General features: G+C 37.8%; 1 protein-coding gene across 2 annotated transcripts in view; it reads left to right on the forward strand.

Annotated features, from left to right (window-relative positions):
- Positions 1–10,784, forward strand: part of NUP50 (nucleoporin 50kDa) — a 16,586-nt gene extending 5,802 nt beyond the window's left edge. Inside the window, exons 4-9 of one of the 2 annotated variants that reach the window (XR_774859.1) lie at positions 69–264; positions 1,572–2,234; positions 3,229–3,307; positions 4,368–4,486; positions 6,675–7,682; positions 8,169–10,784. Coding sequence is in view for 1 of the 2 variants with exons in the window: in XM_010575275.1 (XP_010573577.1) it covers positions 69–264; positions 1,572–2,234; positions 3,229–3,307; positions 4,368–4,486; positions 6,675–6,877 (1,260 nt within the window). In the remaining variant the exon portion in view is untranslated. Of the gene's footprint in view, positions 1–68; positions 265–1,571; positions 2,235–3,228; positions 3,308–4,367; positions 4,487–6,674 lie in introns of both variants that reach the window. The other variant, XM_010575275.1, reaches the window with a different exon arrangement.
- Positions 10,785–13,536: the final 2,752 nt, after the last annotated feature.

Genomic DNA, 13,536 nt, shown 5'->3' on the forward strand with positions numbered 1-13,536 from the left:
TGTGTTTCCGTTTACGTTGTGTGTTTTTTTCCTTTCCCCCCCCCCCCCCCCCCCCCTTCTTTCCCCAGTCTGAAAGTGGAGGAGCTTTTAAAGGGTTTAAAGGCTTTATATTGCCTTCTGGAAAAGGAGGAGGTGGCTTCAGCGGATTTGGTAATGGTGCAGGAATAAAGCCTTTAGAAGGGCTGTCTAATGGAAGCAGTAGTGTCTCTAGCACTCCTTCTTTCAGCAGTTTAAAGACCACCTCTGAAACACAATCAGCATTTGGTAAGTTTTAAATAAACATACATATTTATGAACAAATTCAGCCATAAAATCTGTAGGGTTATTTTAATAGTGAAAAAACAAATTCAGAAAACCTTCTAGTTCTGTTTTAAGGTTTTGAGACTTTATTCCTCTTTGTAAGATTTCTTAAAAAGGTTTTAGACTGCTGGAGGGACAACTTATCAAATGCATGCAGTTTTAAGAGGTGGAAACTAAATTCATATTTGATCTAATACTGGAGGTAGAAGCTTTATAGGCACAAATGGGAGTGGAAGACATTGGCATAAGACACTCTGAATAGTATAAAACAGCTGATAACATGTTCCAGTTAAATAATTGTCCCAATTCTCTGAATTTAATTAAAAAAAAAAAAAAAGGCAGCTAACAGAAACTGTCCGTTTAGTAGGACTGCAACTTCTTTGTGTGATTTTTTTTTTTCTTTTTTTAAGGTCTTGTTTCTGTATTTTTTGCAGTTTTTGGTAAATATATGCCACATAGCTACAGGCTTAACTTTTTTCCCTGTACATCTTATATCACAAACAGTCTTACTAGGATTTTATCTGTTACATTTATACCTGCATTTTAAGACACTTGAAATATTTTGGCAAGTTTAACTCTAGTCTTATGCTTTGGTAGTCCCTGAAGAATACCAGTTCTATCCCTTTGTGTTAGAGATGCAGAAATGTGAACCATGCCACAGTGTTTGAGTCGGCATGCCACAGAATAGAAATGGTGGAGTTTGAAGTTTAGAGTAACTTAGATTTCAGTGATCTTAACTAAATTAGGAGAAACGTAAATATTTAATGATGATTTTCTTAATTTGCTTATTATAGTTTTTATACAGAAACCACTCAAAAATGTGCAAATCATGGGCTAGTGCATGCAGAGTTTTTTAAAGCACAAGTAGCAAGAGATAACTGAATATCTTGTTTTAATAACTGTTATAGCTTGGTAAAGCTTGAATTAAGATTTTGGGGGTTTAGGTGAAATAAAAAACTTTCTAGTCTTTTAACGTTATTCTGTACAAGATTTCTTTAGACTTTTTTTATACAACTGTGTGGTCCATCTACTTTGCCTGTCCCTGAACTAACTAACTTTTCTAAATTTAGTGAGCTTAGCTCTCTGCTTACAGCATTGCCTGTTTACTTGTACCACACTATGGTTCACAGTGTTGTCATCCAAGAGAAGGTACATAACTGAGCAAGAATAAGTGATTTCATAAAGAAATATGGAGAACATTAGTTAGGCTTTTATGAGAACTCTGCTTTCTGGGAAGAAAAATGTTCTAAACCTTGTTTTTCTTCTAATAGGATCCACAATGTCAAATGGTCCCACTACTACTGCATTTACTGAGAAAAAGGCTGCAAGCCCAAAAGCTAATGGTGGCAGTCAACCGTCCTCATCTGGCTATGCTCAGAGTAAAGTTTGTAGCTCTAGTGTTTACCACAAACAGTTAGCAGCTTTAAACTGTTCTGTGCGTGACTGGATAGTTAAGCATGTAAACACAAACCCACTGTGTGACCTGACACCAATCTTCAGAGACTATGAGAAGTATTTAGCAAATATTGAACAGCAACATGGAAGCAGTAGTGATAGTGGCTCGGAAAACGAAAGCAACAAGACACCTGGCTCTCAGTCAGTTTCTACATTTGGGAATTCAAAGCTACAGCAAGGATCAACATTTTTGTTTAACAACAACAAAAGTGAGGATACCTCGGACAAAAAACCTGAAGCTGCATCAGAAAAAAAAGATCCATCTTTAGGAGCTACGTCAACTGTCTCATTTAATTTTGGCAAGAGTGTTGACAGTTCTGTTTTGGGTTCCCTTGGTTCAGGAACGCTTAGTAGTTTCTCATTTTCTCCTGGAAATTCAGGTTTGTTTGGAAAAGACGCAAACCAGGCTAAGTCTGTCACTGCAATATCCACCAATGTATTGGAAGCTCAGACAGAAAGTGGAAATAGCGATGATAAAGGTAAATTCTATTTTAAATTATTATTTTAATGGTAAGCTGTGAATGTTACTTAAGAATACTGCAAAGATGAAGTAATACTAAGTTGAACTAGATCATAATTGTGCTTGAATTTGAAAGTGCAAAACTGTACCACTTCCCTGGAAATACCTGGTTTGCCTACTGTTTTAAGTAACACTAAAAGTATATGCTTATCAAAACCAATGTATTTGTGTCAGATTTATACTTCCTGTAATAGAATATAATTCTCCAGCTGAATACAAGACTTGAAATGATGAAATTTAAAGCAACTGCTGTGTTCATCTTTGAGCCTGCAGGACATTTCAGTCCTGCTGCTTTTCCCAATGGGTTTATCAAGGGATGCAAAATGTGTAAGATACAGAACAATTTCATACATCTTGTGTAATAGACTGTAAGGCCAATAAAGTTACATACTACCTGACAGTTTTACTCTGCTATTTACTGAAGCTGAATACAGTAAGTTGTTAGAAATCCTAGCAGCTGAGGGACCAGAAAGGCATAATCCTGCCACTGTCTCTTGGCTGTCATTCCTGCCACTAATTCCCTTCCCCGAAATCAAACCTGGCTGCTGAAGTATTTATTATGCTTTACTTGTACCCATTTGTGGAGACTCTTCTTTGAATTGTTGTAACTTTTTTTTCCCCCTACAGAGGGTTTTGACTTCAAGTTAGACTTGTTAAGCTTTATATTTTGGGGGTTTGATTGTTTGGTGGGGGTTGGGTATTTTCATCCCATTTAAACTGAAGATGAGCATAAAGTTGCTTAAGGGGTGTGGATGAACAAAAAAAAAAAGTAAGACTTTTTTCTGTAGCTGAAGCTGCTTCAGAGCCCACATTGACTTAAACATGTATTGGCAATCGTTGACAGTCCACACATGTATATGTCAAATACAGCATGCATAAGCTAGTTCTAATACAATGCTAAAACTACCTTCCAGATTATATACTCATTACATATTAAAACTTTGTATTTAAAGGAGGGGAAGAGGAGGAGGAAGAGCCACCAAAAGTCATTGTTAATGAAATAAAAGAGGATGATGCTTTCTACTCAAAGAAGTAAGTGACTTTAACTTGGAATAGTGAATAGAATTATAACTTGGAGAATAATTCATACCTGCATATTGCTGCTGTTCATCACTGCAGTGCATAATTAATGATGTATATGTTCTTGGACTTCATAGTTAATACAGCTTGTTAGGAAGCCATATTGAATATGAAGTTCCACTCATAAAATACAGAACAAAAATGTGTAAGATCTTACTAAAATTCTTGTGTATCTTGGACACAACACTAACAGCTAGTTTGCATTCTACTTCCGATCAGTTTTTTACAAATGAAGATGATGTTTCTGTCTAGGGCTTGTAGCACAGAAATAATATACTGTACTTCTGAAAAATCAGTTAGGTGCTCAGCTATTTGCATAGTCTAAAATAAGACTCTTCGGTTGGAAAATGCTGATTATTGTATGAAGGAGTGAACAAGTTGTATTTTGAAGTTCAAAATGAGACTAGCTCTACTAGAAGCAGTTTTTCAAAGCATGTTCAGTAGTCCAAGTAATTGCATGTCTGCTCAACACTTGGCACAGAATTTGTCCTTCTGCAAAAAGTAATTTGCTTTATCTGAGAGAAGGTCCATGCTAATTTATGAAGAATGGCATTAGGTTTATTAGAGCTTTGCTTAAAAAATGTTTTTAAATTTTACATAAAAGTCCTATTATAACTTTAGAATGATACAGCAAGTTCTTATGGTTTTGTAATTAGTGTTTTTAAACAGTAGCTTACAGTTACTACTCCTTATAGACCCTGAGTACAGGTTACTGTGCATTTTACTTTTCCGTGAAAGAAGTGACATTTGTTATTTCAATACTGAAAGAAAGAATTAACTTTCTTGTTCTGAACTGGATGTACTATCTGTTAGCACATGAAACAAGGTAAAGAAGAAGAAAGATTTATGCTACTCACATCATGTTAACTCCTGATTATTGTTAAACTATTGGCTTACATATACATATATACCTCTGACTCACAGTGTGTTGATGTGTATTTGGGAGATATCTTTGATATCCTTGTTTTTTAATCTCTGCACAACTGCACAAACGAGGCTTTTTTTTGCACAGGTGCAAACTGTTCTACAAAAAGGATAATGAATTTAAAGAAAAAGGTGTAGGAACATTACACTTAAAACCCGCAGGAAATGAAAAAACTCAACTCCTGGTCCGAGCAGATACCAATTTAGGTAAGTAAATTTCTTCTAGTAGCAAGTCCTGATGTGAAATTCCCTGCTGAGCACTAGGATTTTTTTGTTACACAGCATAACAGACCCGATTAGTGAAAACCTTTCTACTGTTTTCAGTAAATTCAAGTATTGAACAAGCAATAGGATGCCTCTAATGAGCATTACAAAATAGTGCACATGAAGCAGTGCAAGGAAGTAAAAAAGTTGTGGTGTATGTTTGGGTATTCATTCCCCCTCACCCCTTTTTTTAATTTGAAGTGTGGCTTAAGATCCACAGTGAAGTATACATGTATCAGGTGTGATGAATGAAGAGGAACAAATTTTGTGCTAAAATGCAGGCCAGCTGCCATTTCTCTGCAATTCATCCTGAATATGTAAATAGTTGGCCATGTAGGCAGACATCCCTTGTACTTGGGGGTAAAGGGGATCATTCTATAGATCAGGCACGCAGGATTTTGCTGTATGCATTACTCTTAAAATGCATGCTGAAGTCCAGCTGTTGAATGGTGTTTTAGCTAACTTCAGTTGGATCACAAATGGTGGGTTGACTACAGAATTGGAGTAACCTGTAGTGTGATAGTTCCCTCGGAATATCTTGAGATGAACGTTAACACAGCTAATTAAAGAGAAAAAAACCTAACCATTTCTTTGCTTTTAAGAAATTAAGGGGAATTGATGTATTGAAGTTCTTAAGGTGTAACATTCTGGCTGAAGAGTGTTTACATGCTCAAACTGTGCAAATCAATGTTTCGATACTCATTGTTGAGAAACTTTGCTATGCTTCAGTACCCAATTTCAAGAAACTTGCATGTGGGGTTCACATGCACTTGACAACTTCCATAAAACAAGAGTAAATATTGTGCTTATAGAAGACCTGAGAACTAAAGCCATGCTGCACTGTAGGCTATTGGTAAATCTCACCTCACTTTCAGTTTATAGTGCACTCTAGTGAGTGTATATCAAGTCTCTGCAGGCCCATTAGGGGCAGTTTTCAAATACCCGGTGAGATTGCAACTCCTGTGTTAGTCACTTCTAAATCATCAACTTCTTTCAGTGGAGACAAGGTTTGCCAGATAAAGGGCAGTTCTTAGCAATAAAACTGAAGGCAGATGTATGGCAGAGTTGGCAGTGCTTTCAGCATTTCCTTGGGGATTTGAATGTGTTAAATAGAGTAGATGAAAACTTGATTTCTCCAAGTTACCTAGTCTTTAATACAAGTCTTGATTTTCACTCAGCTGATGCTAATTTTCATGATGTTGATTTACATTCCCTCTACCTTCATCTGAGGTGATGTATTAGGAAATCTTTCCTTTTTCTTCAGCTCATACACTAAGACATTTCGGCTTGGTGTTTCCAAGCATTGCTTTCTAGAAGCTGCTGCAGTCATAATGATGCACACTTTCCTTTTTGCTATCTTCACACAGTGCTATAATCCTTTCCTAAAATCTCACTGTGTTGAAAAACTGAACTGGAAAGGAAGGCGAAGACTGACTTTTCCCTAAATACTACTACCGTGTTCTGAACTATTTACCAGGTTTACAAAATGTGTGCATCTTCTGTGGAAGCAGATTTGAGTTTGTTTGCAACTGTTTTAATAGACCACTAATACTGAAGCTCTCAAACTCACTATGTAATTTAACAAGTTGACATAGAGCTGCTGTTAGTAACCTGGTGGTAGACCACATCAGATGTGTTGTATGATGTGAGGATACAAAGTACTTATTCTACCATAGTTTGTCCAATTTTAGATTAACATGTCTGTATGTGTGTTAAAGCTAACTTTTTGCTTCTGCTTATGAACTGTGCTTGATGGTCAGAATGAGTAACTTGCATAAGCATAAACTAAGCACTCTGATGGGATTCCTCATTTGCTGCTTCTCCCTTGTCCCCTTCCCTTTTTCCTGCGTGTCCCTACTATCATTTGATATTCTTCAGACTCCTCCCTTTAAAAAAGGAGGACACAGTCTTTCCAGAGATTTCCTCGTTCCTAATGAGGAAAGAAATCTGTGACAACAGTGGCCATGGGCAGATGCTTAGGGAAGAATAAGACAAGTATATATGACATTTGTGAATTGCCTTCCTTCTGAATACAAACTTAAATCCCTATTTAGTAAATATACTAACATCTGTATTGCAGTAAAAGCTGAAAAATTGCTAATTGTAATTTTTTTTTCCTCCTCGTACGCAGGAAACATACTGTTGAATGTTCTAATTCCACCTAAGATGCCATGTACAAGAACCGGAAAAAACAATGTTCTTATAGTTTGTGTTCCTAATCCACCGATTGATGAGAAGAATCCAGCTGTTCCTGTCACTATGTTAATAAGGGTGAAAACAAGTGAGGATGCAGATGAGTTGCACAAAATCTTACTGGAGAAAAAGGAGGCCTAAATAAGTTGCAGTCATTGATTTGAGGAATTATTGCCAAACTGCTGCTGCTCTTTTTTTCTTCCATAATTTCACTTGAACACTTAACTCTTTATTCTGATATTAAGAACTGTTACAGGAATTCTGGAAAAATTCTGTGAGGAAAAGCTAAACTAGCTAATAAAAGCTTTAATAGAACACAAGTCTTGGACTGTGCTCCCTCATTTTTCAGTATCTAAATGCAGGACCTCTTCTGGATAAAGCACATTGATTTAAATTAAAGCGTACGTTTTTAACACCGATTGAGTTGACCGAATGGACTGATATCAGTACAAAAATATGGTACCAGAGCTTCCTCACAGACTGCCGTGCAATGCAACAACCTCCTGTGTTGAGAAGGGAGGATGTTGAAGTTTAACTGTTGAAACTGTTTCTGGACTCCAGATTTTTAATTTTAATTGGTCTGTCATATTCTGGTGAGACTTAATTTTTCAAACTTGGTGACATCAGTGCACCCCAAGAACGACAGTGTGTATATTATACTGTGTTTTAATTCTTAACAGACTTGTGTGCTTTTGGGACTCGGAGACAGCATCTCCAGATATTTAAAAGAAAATTTGCTTGCGTAGTCTTGTTGACAGTAGTGTTTCTTAGAGAAGAACTGTCAGTTCTGTTCTTACTGTAGCAACAAGCTAATGATGTGCAATAGTACAAGCAGACAACTGGAAGACTGTTCATCTTGGACCACAACCACAGCTGGCGTTTGCTGACTTCTGACAAGTCAGAAGCAAAGGGTTGCAGTTGCACTTCCATTAACAGTCCCTCCGAGGTATTCTTCCCTAGTCCTTTGGGCTAAAACTGAAACCCAGCAGAGGCAGAGGTGTAAATGTTGTTGTACTCGTCTTGCTTCTAGTACTTTTCTGAAGATTCTCTTTTCACAAACAAATTTCAGGATTTTTATAGATCTTTATATTGCCTCTGGCCATTACCAGGAAATACATGCATAAATGTGTATCAGTAATTATTTTTCCCATGTGCTAAAACTACAGTGCTTTACTGCATTACATTAAGCAGTAGTTTGCAGCTTTAGGGACAAGCTTTCTGTTGCAAGTAGGGAGCACTGGGTTAACTTACAACTTAGTTTTCAGCTGTGTTAAAATGAACTGTGTGGCAATAATTTGTGGATCAGAACATCACCCTGTTCTCAGTTTCCATCTCAAATTTATCAAGACTGTGTTTGGTTATTTAATCCTTTTTCAAATCTTGTTTGCTGGAAACTCCTTCCCTAATAGTTGTTTTTCTGCTTCACTTTCAGCTCTGGGAACTACCCAAGAGCTAGATGTTAATATTAGACTTGAACTGCTCTTGGATCTGTCACACTGACCAGCTCCAGGCAGATGGAAGAAGCATGCCAACCTGCCTCTGGCTAATGCAACACAGAGGAAAAAATCCTATTCTTTAAAAATGCAGCATGATGCAGTTCTCACAGGGGGCCTGGAAATCCACAGTAGTGGCATCCTGTGGGTGGGGAAAAAGGAGTAGCACCATTTGATTAGATGCAGCACATCTTACCTGCTCCCCACTGCTTGCGGGGACGGGGCTGGGGAGGATGGGGGCAAATGCCTGCCTTTAGTCCTAAATCACTGTACAATCCAGGTTATGGCCTTTTTTTCCCCCTCTTAACTAAATGGAGGAAAAACTTTATAGGATTTATAGCCCTCTTGACCAAAGTTCAAAAACAAAGGCCTTCGCTTACATTTCAGCTACACTGAGGTCACAGGAATTGCATTTCTGACACTCAAGTGTAAAGGGAGCTCAGATTATATTTCAAATAATATTTGAAATATGAAGTGGTGCCTTTTTTTTTTCATTTGGCTCAGTACTTAAAAGTAAGTGACATTACTTTCCTCAAAATAATGTGCTTTTTTAAAAAAAGTCTTGCCAATACCTAAATTGGAGGCCAAAAGCTGAAGGCATGCATATTAATTGCATATGAATGAAAAGCAGAACATTGCCTGAAAAGTTTATTACAGGCTCAGGTTTTAACGTCCAAGGGCTCAGTTAATTTTGCATTTGTCTTCTGACTGTAGTGTCTTAAACACATCACCATGCAGAAAGATTTTGAGGCTGGAGTGCTGGGTGTGGTAAGCAATTTATTATGCATCCCACTTGAAGAGCAGCTCCATACAGATTTATCAGTGGTCTCAGGTTTCTGTTTGGTTTACTTCCGAAAGCTCATGGCTATGTAACTGTTTCTTCATCCACTGAAGTGCGGACCAACTAACTTGAACAAGTGAGACAAACTGAACATCCCGTGCATCCTTCTGATTTGCCTCTGAAGTGAGGCGGTCTTGGGGTTTTGCACACACGTATTTGGCCCAATTCTGAAGCTGGCAAACTGAATAATGGCTAGTGCATCTCTGTCATGTTTTCAAGGGTGGACATTCTGAGGGTGAGCACAGAGTGTATGGAAAAATAAGTAGAAGAACAATAAATTGGGTTGGAAAAATTAAACTTTACAATATCTATGGTAACAAGTAATACCTTCTATTAGCCGTGGTAAAGACTATTTGAGATGAGACACCTTAATTCTTTAGCAATGTACGTATTTATCAGTAAAGCTAGGAGAAGGTATATAATTTGAATCTTGTGTTAATTAGTATGTCAAATATATGCATAAACACAAGATTTTAAACATTTTACACTGGGAAAGTTGCCACTAAAAGAATAGGGAAGAATTTTACTGCAAATTAGAGATTTTAATCAATATCATTGATAGTGACCCTGCAATTATCTGGACCATGAAGCAGGAAAAGGAAGCTGTGTACTTTTCACTTGGTGTTCAGTTATAAAGCACAACCCTTCTCTAGTACTGTTATAAAAACAAATTTTTGATAAATGCTTCAGTTTCTAGTTAAGAAATAGTAAAGTACATAAATACTGTAAAAAGCCAGAGATTCTTACATAGAAATAAAGGCCTAAAATGAGTTAAAAGCAAAAGTTAGTGGAGAACATAGAAATCAATATACTAATGCCTTTGTTACAAAGTGGTACATGCTATTCAAGGAAGGAATTTTGATCAGAATTCCAACTTAGTGAGGCATTCCTGTATCTTGGTAGATACTTAATATGTTTTAGCAGCTGGATATCAGATACCTGATATTAAAGATGCAAGTTTCCTCCCTAATTTGAGTTAATGCTTTCACTTTTTCAGCTGTACATAGGTGTTGGAGTGTCTTAATGGATCATGCATTCTTCCTTCTGCTGTGATTTTGAAGTTTTGGCTGCGTAGAAATCTTTCCTTTCCCTCTCACCTCCCCAAAATAGAAAATCAAGATGTCTGCTGCTTTTAACTATCAGAATCATCTGTGAGGGAGATTATTACAGTTGGTTTGAATTTTATTTTGAAATATTAAATGGCTATATGCAGGGGGGTTTTTTTGTAATGTTCTTAAAATTATCTATTTGGGAGCACACCAGGTGTTCCTATAATCCCTTTTGGTTGATGGATGTGAAAACGTAAATGAAATTTACAGTTCAAATGAACATGTAGAACATAAACCAATTAGGAGGTACGCTTTACTGTTAAGAACTTCCATTCAGCTCCCTTTGCAGCACTGTAACATTTAAAATGTCCTTAAAAGACTTACTTTCTGATGCCTTAACTTATTTGCATTTGCTAAAATTTTGTAGCTGGTGCCTGTGTGCAGAAGTTAACTCACATTAAACAATTCAAAGTGGCATGAGCTAGCATAAATCCAATGAAAATGCTGAATGTGACAATTTGTTAATTGTTAATAGATTTCAAACTGCTCTGAATTTTTCAGTGGATACTTAAGTTTCACATAACTTGTCATGTAACAATGTTTTCATTAGTTCTAATACATTGAGGAAGTGTACAAAAATCCATGGAAAATGTGAATAAATGAATGGAAGATTAATTGTCTCGTGTGTATCCCTTTCACTTTGACTGTATAACACTGTATTAATAAAATGAACTTTACAATCAAGTTGCTTCCAGGTGAACTCCTGCCTAGAAAATCCTGCGCCCAGCCTTACTGCTGCTAAAAGAAGCAATGTCTTCCCCTGCCCCTTCCTCAGGCTGGCTTTCAAACCCGTCACATCGCTAAGAGCCAGTTCAGCAAAAATGCTTTCTTCTTCTTCAAGGTCAGTGAGCTGAACGAGCTCGGAGGCAGGAGCCAGGGCTGCCTTTGGCCAGAGAGAGAAAAACTAGTTCTTGCATGCTAAGAGAATGACTGTAGAGATCGACCTCTAAAAATCCTTCCACTTGCAATATTAAAAAGATTTAAGAGCAAAAGTAATCTGTGTTTGCCGGATGACATATGTAGAACATATTTCTAGATCTAGCCTAAAAGCGCTATCCTAAAGCCAGGCCACAAAGTGATTGTTCTCTTCAGTGGCTTGTGACAGTCTGGCAAATGGGGGGGGGAGCAGAGAATAAGATCAAGACAGACTTGTTATGACAAGTGTAGATCATCCTTCCAATGCACTGGGAACTGCTGAGACCACAAGCACCTGCCATCCAACTGTACTTTCTGCTGTTGGCCACTGCCATGCTGTTCAGCCCTACCTTAATTCTCTTTATAGGTCTGGAGCTATCCACTTTAGGTCCACAAATGGGAGCTACTTCTTGCATGAGGATACAACTATTGGTTAGCAAAGATTATCTAGACATCCCCCCAGTTACAATGATTGGGAAAACCAAGAGCTTATGTTGCAGTTTTAAGGATGCAGTTGCTATCAAGAGCACCACATTTCTACTTAAATTGCCCAGTACTTTTTCTTTAAAAAAAAAACCACAACAAAAACAAAAAACACACCCCAAAAAACAACTTCATGCACTTGGGATGTTGGCATTATTCCACATTTCTGGACATCCAGTTCCTTCTTAAAAAGACGGCCAACACCACTTACAGAGTCTCCTTAGTTTTCATCAGCCGTAAAGAAAAGAAAGCAAAGTAACAGTTCTTGAGAGCAGAAACAAGCTTATTATTCATTTCAGGCAGGGGCAATCTGGGACATCAAATGCTTAATGCTTTGCTAATCACCAAAGATTTTACCACTTGAACAACAGGAAGGGGCAAAAGTAACAGTGCAGAAGACAGCACATCCTCGACACCCAAACTAAGAAAATGCAACACTCCAAGAACAGTCTGCATTCATCAAAATCAGCCTCTTTCCTAACAGAGCAGACCAGTTATAGCAACCAAGTCATACAGAAGTCGGAACCGATTCATCTGAAACGCACATCAAGTATAAGCTAAAGGCTATGTACATGTCATCGGCCACAAACATAGCGAAGGTGAGAAGTAAACTTTAATCATGATCCAAACAATACATCGACAGACAGGTTACCTGCTGTAATCGATCTCCTGCTAAAGACAAAACCGAAAGCCAAATGAAGAGTAACAGCCAGCCAAGTAATTTTGACTAACGCAGCCTTACATATGACACGACATTTGAAGCTGTGAGTGAGTTCAGACTCAACGTTTGGTAAAGAGCTTTCTTTGGTAAAATGTTTGCTTTGTAGAAAGGTCATAAGACAGGTAAGACAACTAAAGTTTAGGTGGAGAAGAGCAACAAACGTCTTTGGATATTCTGTAGATGACAGCTGGATTACAAACCTCTGCACTACTGCACAAGTTACAGTATGTGACTGTCTGAGCACCCGTCACTGACCGACCTGCATGACATACAGGAGGAGCGGCACACAAAAACCAAAGGCTGCACAAGAGGAGTAAAGAGGTATAAAAAGAATTTACATTGTTTGAAGTAGTCATCGATATACGTATCCAAGTTTCTGTTATGGTAGTATGCTGCTCATTTTCCTAAGGCATCATACTCCTTCAGAAATTTTTATTTGCATCTGAGCATCCTGAATAAGCAGTACAATAAATATTCCTAATCATCAGTTTAGTGGGCATTACCATTAGGAACATCATAACCTTTACCACGAGGTAGTGCAGAAATGGATCATCTCTGGAAGTTTGCAGAGGCTTCAAAGATATAAATAGAATTTGCCTGCTCAGGCAGTACCTAAGTAAAAAGTCTGTGACCGTGGCTTACTACCTTATATCATAGATAACATAATACAGTACAAAATTTTTTGTCTGTTGGTCAATGCTAGTTTTGGAGCCCTACCTGAACTGGTGGGCTCTCGGGGCAGTCTTCTTACCCACAAACGGTAATGCTGTTGACTGCAGCTCCAGGGAAAACTTGCAGATGGTTTCTCCATAGTAAAAAGCAAATTCCTAACACTGAAGAGAAAACGGTAAATCATATACCAAATTTAATTACTTTGGCAGTTTACGGAAGAAGTGTTTCCCTACCTTTACAATGAAGTCAGAAATGACTACTGTGAACGATCACCTGTCCTGATATCCTTACATGCTGGGCAGGTCAACTGTGGAGGTACTTACCAGGAAGCACATAATTCAGAATTGTTGCTGTGAAGGAAGCTTGAAGATTAACTTCTTGCTTCTTGATGCTACATCTATCGCTCTCATTTTCAAAGCAAAACCTAGTCTGACACTTGCAGTGATGAGCAGGGACAGAAGAGTGGGTTCTGCCAACACCCTTGTCTTTCGGGAGCAAAGGAATGCCTCTAGACTTGGTGCAGGCTTAAGGCATTCTCTAAGTGACATAGGTTTTTGATGAAGACA

Source organism: Haliaeetus leucocephalus, unplaced genomic scaffold, assembly GCF_000737465.1.
Source record: "Haliaeetus leucocephalus isolate CR32 unplaced genomic scaffold, Haliaeetus_leucocephalus-4.0 Scaffold473, whole genome shotgun sequence".
NCBI lineage: Eukaryota > Metazoa > Chordata > Aves > Accipitriformes > Accipitridae > Haliaeetus > Haliaeetus leucocephalus.